The sequence below is a fragment of the Oryzias melastigma genome, linkage group LG24, assembly GCF_002922805.2.
Source record: "Oryzias melastigma strain HK-1 linkage group LG24, ASM292280v2, whole genome shotgun sequence".
Taxonomy (NCBI): domain Eukaryota; kingdom Metazoa; phylum Chordata; class Actinopteri; order Beloniformes; family Adrianichthyidae; genus Oryzias; species Oryzias melastigma.
The window spans coordinates 14,797,282-14,813,225 of NC_050535.1; the positions used below are offsets into that span (position 1 = coordinate 14,797,282).

At 40.9% G+C, this 15,944-nt stretch overlaps 1 protein-coding gene across 1 annotated transcript; it reads right to left on the bottom strand.

The window, feature by feature from the left end:
- Positions 1-7,779: 7,779 nt before the first annotated feature.
- si:ch73-21k16.5 (dihydroxyacetone phosphate acyltransferase) lies at positions 7,780-15,705 on the bottom strand. The gene is made up of 16 exons (XM_024291968.2): positions 15,237-15,705; positions 14,282-14,485; positions 14,029-14,205; positions 13,726-13,855; positions 13,507-13,634; positions 13,356-13,431; positions 12,347-12,498; positions 12,003-12,133; positions 11,653-11,894; positions 11,005-11,262; positions 10,843-10,922; positions 10,610-10,750; positions 9,377-9,476; positions 9,208-9,301; positions 9,078-9,139; positions 7,780-8,980 (listed from the first exon to the last, which is right to left on the bottom strand). Exons 1-16 carry the CDS (start codon positions 15,246-15,248, stop codon positions 8,928-8,930), a joined length of 2,040 nt encoding a protein of 679 aa, XP_024147736.1. The 5' UTR covers positions 15,249-15,705; the 3' UTR covers positions 7,780-8,927.
- Between the last annotated feature and the right edge of the window lie 239 nt (positions 15,706-15,944).

Below are 15,944 nucleotides of genomic sequence, written 5' to 3' on the forward strand. Positions count from 1 at the left end.
AGTATGGATCATATTTAGCTTAAAAAGCTTAATAGCTCTGAAGATATAAAAGTTAGAGTCCTCAAACTTTCTGTATTGACTAATGATGAGCTCATTGTTCTACTACAACAAAGATTATTGCAGAAATTTACTTTATTCCTTTTTTCAGATTTTTTTTACATGATTTTTGGTCATATTTGGTCTAAAATGCTTAATAGCTCTGAAGATATAAAAGTTAGAGTCCTCAAACTTTCTGTAATGACTAATGATGAGCTCATTGTTCTACTAGGCTACAACAAAGATTATGGCAGAAATTTACTTTTTTCATTTTTTTTTAGATTTTTTTGTATGAAAATGTGGATCATATTTGGTCTAAAATGCTTAATAGCTCTGAAGATATTAAAGTTAGAGTCACCAAACTTTCTAGCGATAGCCGAGCAACCCCTCACTCTATGGTATATAAGATAAAGCCATGAAATTCTCTGTTTTTAGATAGAATATGTCCTGGACAAAAACCGTCCTTCAGGAGAGCTCATAGTGAAGGAGGATGATATCTGCTCAACCTGTGAAGACTTTTAGGGCCTGAGTATGACACAGTGGATGGAATCCTCCGTAAGTATTGTTAGTTCAAAATACTGTAAAGAAAAATATCATGTGACACAAGATTTGAAGAGTATTTCTTTGTGTTATTTCAGATTGAGAATGGTTGTCTAATAGCTGCACAGACATGTCATTAGTCATTCTGGTGCATCTTTTCTTTGGTTATAGACATGATGGTGTTAATGTCTGTGTGTTTCTGTTTCCTTTAGGAGAAAATGTCTACATTGATGACCTTTACTGCCTTTATGACCACCTGGAAGGATCTCCAAGTTGACCTACTGAACTCCTTGCTGGTACTATTTTGATCGTTTTTTTTTTTTTTTTTCTTGTGATTGTGCATGTTTGTGTCTATGTGCATGTGTGTGTCTTTACTAATTAGTATCAATCCCTGTAGGAAACCTTCAGGTCAGAGGTCATGCTAATGTTTCCAGCTTAGAGCAGACAGACAGGTCTAGCTGATCTCTACCTGCTTTGTGTGAGTGTCCTCGGTCTTTCTCACTCTGTGTTTTTAACAGGATAGAGAAGAAAAGGAGAGGTTGATGTGTCGTGTTTTGTTGATGATGATGATAACGTCTCTATTCAGACAATATTTATAGCTGAGAAACAGAAACTCTTTCTGGACTCACTTCACCCTGATGGTTTTGGTGATGATCTCTACAGAACAATATTTAGGTTGATGCTACAGAAATGAAAAGTTGCTCTGACCTTGTTCAAGGACAAGTGTGTTCTTTGGATAGACTGTCTAACAGCAGCCTGTTAGGTTCTCAGGCTGAAAGGTTCAACATGGAGCCTCAGATTTAAAGGTTCAGCATCGAACTTCGTTAACAGATTTAAAGGTTCAACATGGAGCCACATCTCAGAATACTTTATTTATTGATCTATTTTGACTGGTAAACATTTGATTTGTGTGTTATTTGTATTCTCTGCAGTACCAGGAGAATCTTTGACCCTGTCTGGAGAACTGGAAGAGACCTTCAGGTGTGTTAATACAAACTTCTGAAAGCTCATTGAATACATAATAATGCAATCAAAAACTATCAGGTTCACGTCAGCTCTCTTTATTTAAGTTCTCCTGTTTTCTTTTTCATTTCTTTTCTTAGCAGATATCAGGCAGTTGCTGCAGCATTTCATGCTGATGTGAGTATTTTCTTCCTGTTACTTGATTATAACGTTTCAACATGCTAAAATAAATGTATTTTACTTTACAATAAGCTCTCTGCATCAGCACCTCGTCTGAAATGATATTCAGTGGAGTAAGTTTCCTCAGAAAGTTCCACCAAAACACCAGTTTCAGTCTTCAGTTGTGATAAAGATTCTATTTTCTTGTCCTTAAAGCTGTTTAGACTTCATCACATCAGTCTCATCCACAATCACACGCTCTAGTTCAGACTAATGTCGGCTGGTTCTGCTTGTGACTGTCCACAAAACCTGCGATGAACTTCTGAGAGGTGTTTATTCTTTTCTAGTGATGCGATCGTCTCCAGCATTTATTTTTAATCTGAAGAACATCTTCCTCACAGTCTTACTGCGTTTGTGAACATACAGACACATGAAAGGTGGAGGAGGACTGATGTGCTCCTCCACTAAAGAGAGTTAGACAATAGAAAGGCAACAAATGAAATAAAATTAAAAAAAGGGGCAAGTTTCATTTTGGAGTGCTGCAAGATATAAATACAAGAAATATCTTTCCAGTAACTTGTTTTTCTATCTAGTTGTCCGTTCTCTCAGTTTCTCTGAGTCTGGAGGTCTGAATTCCTAAACTACTGTCTGGTCCGCCCATACAGGTCTCCCCGGTGCTTACAGCTTTGGAGGGTCTCTGGTGTTCCAGCTGGAGTCGGTCCTCACCTCATCATCTCAGCTGTTCAGCATTTAAGCTCTGCAGCTTCTGGTGTTCATCGACAGATCATTGTCTACCTTTGGGTATTGTACCTGCAGTGTCTCTGATATTCATGTTAAACTCTAAGTTTCTCCTCACCCTCCAGTACTCTGATCATGAACTGTTTCCTGTCTGCAGAATCCTTCAACCACGAGTACCAACAACCAACCATCTCTGGACCTCTCCGCTCAGCTGCCTCACAGCCACAGACTCGGTTCTACCTGCTCACCGTGTCCCCCAGTTCCAGAAGGACAAAGGAACGCCGCTCACCTCCCCATGTTTCCAGCGCTTGGATCCTTCTGGCCTCGTGAAACCATGACAACAACTTCAGTAAGTTTTCATCATTTTCGTTTCGTTTTCATCAAAGCTGTTTACTGTAGACAGAATAACCCGAGTGAACGTACTAAGAGAGCAGCAGTGTAGAGTAGAGTCCATTCACACCGGCCTTTCTCTCTTAGCCTTTCTACCGGATCATCCAGCTGCCGCAAATCGTGTTAAAACTGTCAAGCAGCGGGAGTAATAAAGTTTTTTTAAAAAAAAAGTTGGCGCAAAAAGGAAGTCACGTAATACATGTCCGCGTGATTAGGGCGTGGTTAGGGAAAGGGGATCGGGTAATGACAGCATGCACGCCACAGGGGTTGGCATAGCGCCAGGCGCTTGACTCGGTGCACTGGGAGAGAGGAGCTGTCGCCCTCTAGCGTGCAGGGGGCGCCGTCACTGTTGATTGATATGAGTTTTTTTTTAACCCCAAATTCCTTTATTGGAACATTTGTGGCACGAACAGAATGCAGACATGTAATGTGTGCGGGGAGATTGTTGTGCTTGGGAGACTGTGTTACGGGAACACAGCGCCGTTTGGGGCTGGGCCCTGAAAATGTCAAGCAGCGAATTTTCCGCGGCAAATGAGGAGCTGTCTTGTCTCCCGTCTGACAGCTCAAGACCTCCGGACCAGCTAGGAGGACTGTTGCTTCTTCCTTCGAGGCGTCGGGTCCTTCTGGGAGCTCACTGGGGGTCCTTTATTCCAGGACGGGAGCCGAACCCTCCGCTGGGGAGGAGCAGGGTTGACCGTCGGTCCTGAACCAGGACTTGGGTTCTGGGGTGCAGCGGCTGTGCAGATGGTTTTCGACCGCTGGCGCTAGCCTTGGATTTCCCATCGCGTCGGGGAATGATGTACCGCAGTGCCTCAGTCTGCTTCTTCCGCACATCAAATTTGGCTTGAATTGCGTCAAGCGATTGGCCAAACAGGCCCTGCTCAGACACCGGTTCATCCAGGTAGGCCACCCTTTCCTTTTCGGCAACATTGGACAGAGTTAGCCACAAGTGCCGCTGTGCCACGACTGTGAAGGCCATCCCTCTGCCGACGGAAAGTGCAACGCCGCGGGACATCCGAAGAATGTAGTCCGTGGCGAGTCTGACCTCGTTTAGAAGTGGGGTTAGTGGGCTGCCGGCAGGCAACTGTGCGTCGAGCTCCGCCAGGCACATCGCCTGATATGTTTGGAGCATCGTCACTGAGCTCAGAGTTCGCGCTGCACATCCCTGCGCTTGGTAAATTTTCTCCAACTGACCGGCGGAAAATCTGCAATGCTTGGACGGCAGTGTAGCGGTCCCAATCACGCCGTGATTTTGAGATGGCGCGAGATAGGCTGCCAACGACGGCTCCATGGGTAGAGGGTGGACCAGGCCAGCAGACTCTGTCCGAAGCCGGGCACAGTCACACGGGTGGACAGGGGTTTGCTCCTTGAGGATGTAAGCTCGGATACAAAAAGTCCGGGTACATGGGCAAACGGTTCTTCACCATCGTAGGTTCGGGTGGGAGGAAAAACCCGGCGAACCGAGATCGTTTCTGAGCGGGAGGGGAGGAGGGCCACTCCACGTCCAGTTTTCCCGCCACGCAGCGGTACAGAGACAGAAACGACGCGTCATCCTGTGAAGCTGGCACAGCAGTGGCAGCGTGGTCGCTCAACGGCAAATCTTCCTGGTCCTCATCAGAGGAACCGAGCAAGTCGAGGCCCACGTCCAGAATGTCGTCATCCTCGTAGGGTGCACTGAGCTGGGACAGCAGCTGCTCGTGATCCACGTGCTGCACCTGTTCATCAGCTAGCTCATCCATTAGCTCCATGTGGTCCGCCCAGCTAGTAGCGGGGACTTTGGCCTGGAGCTTGTCGTCGGACCCGGACGAAACCTGGTCCTTCATTTCCGACAACAGGGGGTCCTGTTGCGCCACAAACGTTTTTCCCAGTGCCTTTTCTACAAATTTTACGCGCCTTTCCAAAGTCGAGCGTCGTAAAACGCTACACGACTCTCGGGCGTGGGGCTCCGTCAACGCTCTCCGAGCGTGGACAATCCCCAGACAGACGGGACAGGCTTCATGCTGGCATTTATCGTGCAAAGAGAAGCCGCACTCCTGAGGACAGGGGCGGACGGAAGACTTCTGCTTCGCTTTCTTTGGCCGCGCGCTCATGACGAGACGCTCGGGCGAACAGCACAGTTACTCAGGTTAGCGCTCCGCGGGCAGACAGTGTGGCCGAAGTGGCGACAGTGACTGACACCAACAGGAACCGTTAAGCTAACACCGAGATGGCTGTGGAGGGTCGGCAGCACTAGCTAGCAGCAGCGTAGCTGGCTTTGACCGGGAGAGGTGTTCTTAGCGAGGTGAAGAGCATAAGAACTGAGGTGAGACGTCAAGGACAGGGCTTATAAGCAGAGATGTCTTCAGCCAGGCACGCGAGGGCGTGGTTTCCCATAGTACATGTGATGTACCGAGTGAATCGACTGAAAGGGAACAATATTTTTAAAGCCGCATACTAAAAAAGATGGCTTAGTGTTCTGTGGTATTAAACTTCCAGAGCGTTTTTTTTTCCACTTAAATGAGACAAACTCCATCTGCTCTTTACAGGGTCAGTCATCATGGAGCCCTGAAACACAAAATATCTCACTTAAGAATAGAACTTTAATTGATCCCTCAACAAACTGATTGAAAACGAACTTTTTTTTTTTTGGACAAATGTTTGTCATTAGAAAGTAGAAAAAAATGAAAAAAACACACATTTAATCAAAAGTAACATTTCAAATTAAATAAAAATACCAAATTTAAAGAAAATACTGAAATTTAAATAAACACTTATCAGATAATTTCAAAAATACCAAAACAATAAATCTTAAGTTTGGTGTTTTTTTGTCCACTTCTGTGCGTTTTTATGCATTTGATCTGTTCCCTAATTTTTAAATCACCTTTAATTTTATGTGAAACCATGTGATTGACCATAATTCTTCATATCAACCTAACTATACAGCAGATTTAGGGCCGGCTCTGGTGCAGAGGTAGAGTGGTTGATCTCTGTTACTGTTTACCACAGATAGACTCACTGTGGAGTAGAAGTCACCTGGAAGTATGCTAACTTACCTTGGTGAAGAAAAAAGGTAAACATGATCCTAACTCTGTCCATCTGAAATGTGGTGCGGGCAAAACATTGTTTTTTAATACTATAGTCATGGAAACAGAATGAAGGGCTCTGATTATTTGTGAAAAATTCAACCCAATGTTCAAACTTCAATCTTCCTGCCACAGTAAAAAAAAAAAAATAAATATAAAAAAAATGTTTCAAGTTGCTACGCCCGTTTTTGGTCACAACATAAAAGTAAACTAAGAAAAATGTATAACAAAAACACAAAAATATTGTCTCCATAATTTATTTACAAGAAATCAAACAAACAATAACTAAAATGTGAGGATCCTGATGGATCATAGATCTCGGACGAGCCCCCAATTTATGTTATGCTCTATTTTTGGTGTTTTTGTAACACATTTTTCTTTAACTTTTGCGTTTTTGTTCCTCGACACCAAAAATGGGGCGTAACATGAATCGGTGCTGCGAGCAGGTGACCTGTAGAGCCAGCTGGCTGCCGCCTCCATGCTCTTAATGCGCTAAAGGCGTCTGCTTGGACACTTTCAGGAGAGAGAGAGAACATGATGTTTGGGTATTAACAGCAGGAAGGTGGGCGGGGCTTGTCCAGGTCATAACTCGTCTTTTCACACCTTTCTTTCCTTTCGTTGAAGAGTCCAGGACGGGACGGGGGGGAGGCTACATGGATTGGTGGACTTGGTTGGCAGCATGCATTGCCCTGCTCTGGATTTTCTGTTTCATAGATGGTAAGATCAAATATTTGTAAAATTAATATTTTATCTCTAGTGTTGACTTTATGCTATTTAAATTAAAAATCAGGAAAAAAACAAAGGTTTATAATCATGAAATCAATATGCTGGGTAAAAGATTAAAAAAAAAAACTGAATTACGTGAAAAAGAAAAAAAAAGCCACATATTCCAACATAAAATCCATGTTTTTAATAGGGAGAATCACTTCTACTTGTAAACATCTACTAGGATGTCCTGGTTCTTTGTGCAAAACAGACTAAAAAAAGGAAAGACGCTTGGTCCTCTTCTCAGATGCCCCCTCGCAAAGTGGAGGAGGGACTTTAATCCAGGGGCTGTTTGTAATGGTTTGTGACATTAGTCGGGGAGTTATAAAAGCCTCCAGCTGACCCGGTTACTGTCTTATCTCCAGGCAATGCCGTGCTTGAGCTGCGGCTGCTCTTCCATGCTCTCACCAAAGCCGCTTGTCACTTGTACCTGGCCCTGCTCCCGCTGCGCCGCGCTGCCACCCACTTCGCCGACTGCGCCAGATACCTGCTCAACCACGCCCAGCAGGGCCCGGCCCCCCATGGCTACATCCACCAGGGTCAGCCCCTGGCCAAGAAAGGAACGCTGCACTTCCTGGAGGCCGTGTGCGTGGTGTGCGAGACGGTGCCCAACTTGATGGGGGCCGGCCTCAGCGTGGGCGCCGCGTTCTGCCACTTCCTGCAGGGCGGTTTTTACATCCTGGCGGCCACGCTGCGCACCATCCAGATCAACCTGTTCTCCCAGATGAACGGCGAGAAGGAGCGATGGGACAAAGAGCGGCTCCGGGCCAAGGAGAGTGAGAAAAAGCTGAACTCCAAAGTGCTGGAGTACATCTCGGTGTTCTGTCAAGACCCCGTCAGCGCTCTGAGAATCAAAGTCGACGTGCCGCCTGTGTACAGATAAGCTGCGTCCATGTTCCTCCGGTCAACTGGCACATAAGAGGCCTTCTTCTGCTCACAGGTTAAAGGTACAGTTGGCTGGTTTGCAGATCTGACAGAAGACTGAACTCTTGATGTTGGAGAAAAGAGCTCAAGGAACCAAAGAAATAAAAATGCGAAAGAAAAACAAATCATATGGTGCATTTTGTAACGCATATTTTGCATTTATGGAAATGTAAAAGAAATTCAAATAAAAGTCTGAAACAAATCTGGTAATGCTTAAATATTATTGAGTCATTTAAAATGATTTCATGTCAAATACAACAATTTCTCTAAAAAAAAAAAAATTTAAAGTGCATTCATTCACAGAATCAATCACAAACAATACAAAAAATGTTAAATATTAACAAAATTTAACTCTAACACTATAAATTATTATAGTTAACCCACTTACTATCACTGTAATCTGTAGACAAAAAAATTGATAACAATAGGAAAAATTTGGCATTTTTTTCTGTTAAAAGATCCAGATTATTGTAATTATTAACATACTAAAATGAATATATCTAAATTTTTTCCTTGTCCAACCATTTAAAATATAATTTTATTTTGGAAATTCAAACAACTATCTTCAAATGGAAGATAAATTTTCAAAATAAAATGAAATATCAAGTTAAAAAAAGGAGGGGGTTAAAATATTTGCATCTGGTACATTTAAATTTAACATTTGTATTTGTCACATCTATATTTCGCTTATTATCTTTTTTATCTCTTAATAATTATCTCTTTTATTAGTATTTCGACGACAAAATTAACTGATCCTGGTTTGGCAGTATTACACTTTACCTTTTAAAATATACGTTTATTCTGGAAATGCAAACAAATATCTTCAACTGGAAGATACATTTTCAAAATAAAACTAAATATGAAGCTAAAAAAAGGTGTGGGGGGTCCAAAATATTTGCCACATTTAAATTTAACTTTTATATGAATCTCTTTTCTTTCTTACATTTCCTCTCATCTATATTTTGCTTATATTATTCAATATATTACTATTTTTATGGCAAAATTAACTGTTTTTGCAGCTTTACATTTTTCGCAGATGCTTTTATTTAAAGCCACTTGAAAGGATTTTACAATTTAAAGAAAATGTGCTAGATTACTGTCACGTTTGGGATTTGAACTCCTGAACAACCAGATGTGGGCTCGAATTTGAGTTTCCCCACCTCAGTACTGTGGAATTGAGATGGCTGAGAAGCGAGTGGTGGTCAGATTTAGCCTGACCTCTGAACTCTATAACACAGTACTTTGTCTACGGAGTGCAGCATGGCAATCCCATGACAGCAGAGTGAGGAGATGAATGGATGAGGAGGCGACTGTACGCTCACACCGACGGCGGATTTGTTCCAAATCAGACTAAAGTCTGGCATCTGGTGAAGCCTGGAGATTCAGTGGAGGGATTTTCCCAGCTAGAGTTTGAAAAAAACAACAGAAAAAAAACTTTATTGACACACAAATCTTTTAATAATTTTATTGTATTTTTTACTTTTTTGTGCAGAAACTTACAGAGCATGTCAGCAATTCTTTTCACTGCTGCTTTGTTCACTTTGAATTTATTGCTCACCGACCTAAAATGAAACAAAGATTCAAACTCTTTAAGATGACCAAAAAAACACGAATTCAGTTTTTTACTTACGATGACAACTTGGTCAAAGCCTCCAGTCTTCGCAAAGCAGACAAAACATTCTTCTGTAAGTCTGACGAAAGAGCTTCATAAGTGTGAAGCTCAGCTGCCAAGAAAAAAAATTGCAAATTAAAAAAAGCAGTTCAGCTGTTGAGACTAAATGCATGAAAACACTTTTTACCTGTGAGGAGGAGTTTTGTGGCCAGGCCACGCACAGCAAGTCCAAACTCTTTTTCTGTGAGGATATCGCTCTCTGCCTCGCACAAGTACCTGAACACCAGCTGAAAATGGAAGCACTCCATTAAAACTTCTGATCTACTTAGAGTTTCATGTAGGGATTGAACAAACTGTAAGTGTAGTGAGTATATTTATCTGATAATGCACAAATACCTTAACCCTGTAATGCCCAATACATCAAAGAATTGAAAGAAAATTACTTTTTTTAAATTACAGTGTTTTTCTTTGTTGAAATCCACTAAAATGCTTGTAATATCATTTTTTATTAAATAAAGTTAGTACTAGTTATGATACCTTTGGAGATTTTGGTAATCAGAAATTCAGTTCAAATTTGATCCCCACATTTTTAACAAACTTTATCAACATTAAGAGTTATTTTTGAACAATTTTTGCTTTCTTTCAACACATAAAGTAGTCATTAAAAAACAACATTTGGGGAGTTATTTTCACCTTAAAGTTTGGAAAATTAGCTAAAATTTTCCTGCCAAAAGTGTTTTTGAGATTTCATGGAAGCAGCCATTTTGAAATGAGTAGGAAAATTCCTACTATTTCTTCCCCTAGTGGAATGATGATGAACTACAGGGGAGAAAACACGGATGAAGTACTAATCTATGCAATGGATTTGAGAAAGTTTGTGGGATACGGATCTATAAATGTGTGTAAAATACGATACAGATGGATAATTAGAGATTAATAACATTTTAGCAGAACTTAACATGTATTTTTTTTTTCCATATCAATTTGCTTGAAATTGAGCGGTAGATGTTTGAGTAATGTGTGTTTAGTTCGTTATGAAAGGATTATTAAAAATAAAAAAAGTTTAAAATGGTGCCTTTTATGTTACATTTGAAAAAGATTTGCACATTATCCATTAATATTGTACGAGTTTTTAAAATACTAAAAGACGAAAAAGTTAAAATTTAAAATTAGGATAAAAGCTTTGTCTTAATTTTTTATGAAAAATAAAAAAGAATTGATAAGAAAAAACATGTTTTAAATTAAATTCTATTAGCATTAATAAGAATAACATAATGATACCAATATACCCATGAAGTTTGGCAAGATTTTTTCCTTTTTTGGAAACAAAACTGACAGATTTGGATACTGGGAGATGATGTTTTAAGCTAAGCAGAAATATAAGAAAAATAAATAAAATCCCAAACAAAAGATAAAGAACCTGGTAAGAGTGGATGAAGGGTTTTAACAGCTCCTGCAGGAAGGACAGCACCTCCATCCCTCCCTGTGCAGCAGCTACTTCCTGCTGGTTGGCATGGATTGCTCCACATTTCTTTAAAAGCCTGCATGCTTCCTCAAAGTCCTAATAAATGAAATGCAAATTAAAAAAAAAGAATAAAGCAGCAAAATACGGTTGGTAGGAAGTGATTCCCTAACATTAACTAAAGGGGTTACCTGTAATGACTCTCCAGGGATGAAGATGAATTCATAGGAAAAAACATCCTGCAGGAAGGAGAAGAAGGCGAGGAGCTCATCTGTGAACAAAATAATGGATTGAAGAAAAGCAAAAACCAGAAAAATCACCAAATGTACTCATAAACTGAGACATGCTCTGACCTCTTTGTGTGCTTTTGGTTATGTGCATCGCTGTAGCAAGCAGGGCTGGACGCACAAAAACATGCAAGCATTGATTCCTATAGGAAACCAGCATCAGCGCTGCAGCGGCCGTCTTCATCACGCCTTCCTCTGGCCTGACGGGATGTGTCCTGGCGGGCTCGTCCTGCTGAACCAGGAACACGCGGCCCGCTTTACATTGAACAATGCCCCGATGGAGGGTGGCAGTGGATGACATCACATCTGAGTCCGGTACTCCATCTGCAAAAATAAATTCCTTTCTTTTACATATTTTTATCGACTGACTATATTTTTTATTTCCACAAGGAAGTGGTAAAGTCAGACATTTCTGCTGGAGTCTTCTTAGGATAAGTAAGTTAGAGTGTATTAATCCACCGAACATCTCCTAAGTGAATGTGATCACTTGTGCCAGCTCACATTCGTCTAATCTGTCTGATCTATCCCAGTCCAGGTCAAAGGTACTTACTCGAGGTGTTACAGTAACATTTTGACAGAAAAGAAGTCGAGCCAAAACGCCACCTACTGGTCATCCAGGATAGCAATTAAACAACCTTCTTTCTAACGACAATCCTGATGAAAATCAAGATGACTGATTCATAAAATTTGATAGAAAACATGAAAGTTACACACCAGGCCAGTTGAGTCGACCCCCAAAGTCAAGCGCCAGCTTCCTGAGCCAGAGTGTTTTCTCTGTGAGTTGATGCCACGGAAAGCCCTCTTCTGTCAGGACTCGGGTGGGAACCTGGAGCAACAGGCCACACATCAGAGACCAGGGGCTGATCTGAGAGCCCTGCTCCTGGTTCCGAACCACCAGATGGGCCAGCCAGCTCACACAGGCCTGGGCCTCTGCAGTGGGCTTTTCTGGTAGATCTCTGTGAGCACAGAGGTCAAAAAATATAAAATAACATTAACATCCTTCAATCTAGTATTTTCAGATCTTTGTAAAAGTACTCAGCTTTAGTTTTTTTCCTCTGCTTTACCTTGGGATGAGGTTGTACTGACAGCGATTTATCCTCCCCTCACAGAGCTGCCGCACAGACAGTGGACGGCCGAAGTTGACATGCATGCAGCCGTAATTCTCACTGAGAACTCTGCTGGCCTTCAGCAAACCCTGCAGGGAGGCAGAGAGTTTGTTCAGCCCTGAAAACATCCCCTCTATTTGTCAAAATGGCAAGTACTCCAGGGTTTTAGGTAGTATATTTAGGTAAATCTATTATCCAACTTAGTTCTCATCTAATTTTTTATGTGTGTTTTTGTTTTCCTCCCCTGAGTTTTAATTATGACTAATATTAGAAGAACATCATTTAAAGTGTTCAGAACGTACCATTGTGCTTTCCTTAGGCTTGGGGACACCCAGTAACTCGTGTGCCAGCAGCGACTCTTCCAACACGCGGTCATAGCTAATACTGATGGGCAATAATGTGATGTCAAACACCTCTCCTTTGAAGAAGGGCTCCAGGACCATGTGCATCATCCCTGCAGACAAATACAGATACTGTGGAGGAGATGGACACATCAGAGCCTAAAACTCAAGACACTCCAAACTCAACGACTACACACGTCTCCACAACCCCAGCAGAACATCAGCCTCTGTCTCCCACATCCACAGCGAAATTGTACTTTAATGATGATCGGTTTTCACAGATATTCTTAAATTATTCCTCACTTAAAGCCCCATCACTGTCAGCAGAGGAGTACCACAGGGCTATGTGCTAGGACCATTTCTCTATCAATTAACGCATAACAAAAACGCTGAAGAGACACCCAGTTTCTTCAAAAATACTGGTGAACTAGTACTGCTAATTGCATTCCATCTAGGCTTTTTTACACTCAAGATCAGAAACTGCTCTAAACAGTGTGCATCATGCTCCAAACAAGGACCAGTAGGTCAAGAAACAGCTTATTTCCCCCCACACAGCACTATACACTCAGGGTCCCCTCCACCAGTCCTCCAACCACAGCTCACACACACAAGTCAGTCTGAAGGACAAATATCTGCACACATAATTATAGTAAATATTCTGCTCCATGTCTTTAAATACATTTCCTTTTGCTGTTTTCTCACTATGATTAATAATTTAAAAAATCCAAAATAATATATTCTTAAGGATGAGGGTGGTCCAACTCCTTTGAAGAAAAAAATTGTGGTTACACAGATTAAAATTCAGACTAATGTGACCAGATTTACTTTATAAATGAACACGTTCACATTTGGTTCTCTGTAAATCCTATGTGTTGTCTCTATGCTGCCACCTGCAGACAAACTATGAGAATGCATGAAAAATAGCGGGGAAGTCATACATTTATGAGACAAAACAAAGGTGGAAACTCACCAAGTTTTGGTGAAACAGACTTCAGTGTGCGACTTCTGAAACCTTCAACAAAAAACTCCAGAGGAGCAAATCCTTTCTACACAGAAATACACAAACTGGTTAGATCGTTCGTTCTTGAAACAGAACCTACCAGGATCTCCAAGTTCCATACCCTGACAATAGTTCTGACATATTCAGACAGCACCGCCCAGTAGAGTTTGTCAGAGCCGATGGCGCGTCGGATAAAGAACGCCCCAGAACGCCGCAGAATCTCTCCCACAATCTTCATCCCTGCAAGAGCTTCACCGTGAAGAAGGAGGAAAAGGGAAATATGAGTTTTTGCTTTGAGCTTTCTGACGACTCTCTTGAACTCTAATTCAAAGATACTTGCGAATTCCTGCTGCTATAACAGGGATGGGGATGTCGTAGAGGAACATGATGTAGGAGATGACCAAGAAGTCGATGTAGCTTCTGTGATTGGGCATCAGGATGACAGGATTCTCCTGAGTGGCTTGATGAAGCTAAAGCCAAAAAAATGGACCAAAAAATGTAAAAGCAACAAAAAACTCAAATGACAAACAAGCAAGCACGAATTTAAAACCTACTCTGATGAAAATTGAGTTCTTAGTGTTCCTAATATGTTCTGGGAATGCTTTAAAAATAGATCAGAAGATGATCAGAGTGCGGTTTATACCCTGTTGAGTCCCTCCATGTTGACAAAGATGCTGCTATAGAGTCTCTTGAACACTTTGTTGAAGGTGTAGGCCATAAGCCTGATAAACCCCAGCTGCAGGTTCTGAGACATTTCCCCCAAAATGCCCCGAGCCTCTTCCTGCACTTCTTCCACAGATAAATCCATCTCCACGGCAACCTGGAGAAAATGTGAGACTCATTTCTGGTACAGGCTCAATCTGGAAGCTTTTTCTTACATTTTGAGTAGGTCTCACCTCTTTGGTCACATAGCGTAGAAATTGGGACTCCAACACAACTCGATTAAGCTCCGCGGTGGAGCAGGGCGGGGCCACTTTGTACGGCTGAGGGCTGAAGGTCCTGAAGGCGAAGCTAAGATCACTGCTGTGCCGTCTGTCCTCCAGGATATCAATAAAGTCTTCCTCCTCATCTTTGAGACCGACTTGACTGAAATCTTTATGCTAAAAAACAATAAACAGGATTTTCATTTGTTTGTATGAAGTTTGGCTTCATAAAGTGAAACAGAAAGAGATAATAAAGTGTGCCTGGAGCCAAAAACATTTAGTAGATATTATTGAAAACTGAAAATACAAGTGAAACACGTTGAATTATTCAAAAAAGAAGAATCTGTTTGGATTTCTAGGGGGAAAGAAATCTGAAAATTGTGTTATTTTAGGTTATAGATGGAAAAAACAAAGTTAGTACATCTTTTAATCAAAATGCTTTGAATTGAATGTACTTTTACTAAGCTTTTATGCAATGTGTATCTATTATAATTGCATTATTTATCTAAAAGAAAGCAAAGTAGCATGCTTTTTTATACTTTAAAATGTAACAGAAGTAAAAATAGGACACGTTTTTAATGTCATAAAAAATATTGGTCTGTTATCTGGAGTGAATAGTGGAAGTTTTAAATTGTACTATGACCTTAATTGCATTAAGCAACAAGCTAGTACTGAGAAGTGTTGAAAAGTAGGTCAAAGTTTCTGCAGCTTAAAGTGCTGCACGGGCCTCAGAAATGAGCCACTCGCCTGTTTTATAGGGGGAAAACCAATAAATAGAAGAAAAATAAAAGTTTAGCTTTTGAAACAGAAATGTTAGGTTACTTTATGACATTATTGCGTTTTAAAGGAAATAAACAGCGTCAAACAAGGAAGCAACAGTCGTTGTGGACGAATAAAAACACGCTTTAGGATAAACTGAACGTCTTACCGTGTTTGTCATTATTTACGAGTTGACTTAAAGACCTTGTTGTTGCCACTCTTCAACTAACTTTCGCTTTTATGACTTGAAGGCTATCCTCGCGGCAGACAGCCTCTGCGCACAGCCAAGAGCGCCAGACCAATCAGATCGCTTCATTCCAGAAGCTCCTCCCCCCCAAGCTGAGCAGCTTGTTGCTCTCGAGTAACCTCGGCACCTAAACGAAGGATTCTCTTTTAACCCAAGAGATCATTAAACAGAGGTTATTGAATATTTATTTATTTATTTATTTATTTATTTATTTATTTATTTATTTATTTATTTATTTATTTATTTATGTGTTTGTTTGTTTGTTTGTTTAAATAAATAAATAAATAAATAAAGGTAGTTAATTTTTTCTAAAGTGTTTGAAAATGAGATAACAGACTAGAGAGATCCACAAAATGATGTATTTGTTGACAGATTAGTTAGGCTACTTGTAATCTACTTGTAATACGTTACTTGTAAAAAATCATAATTTGCTCATAAAAATAGTTAATATTTGCTTTCAAAAACTTTTTTGGCGTTTGCAAACTGTTTTTTAATCTAGACTAATCAGCAGGCTGGCACAAGAATTGCATGAAACACATGACTGTATATAAGAATTATTTTTATTATTAGACTGTCGATGATGAAACAGAAACTTCAGCACAAGATCAAATAGAGCAGAAGTAAAAACAG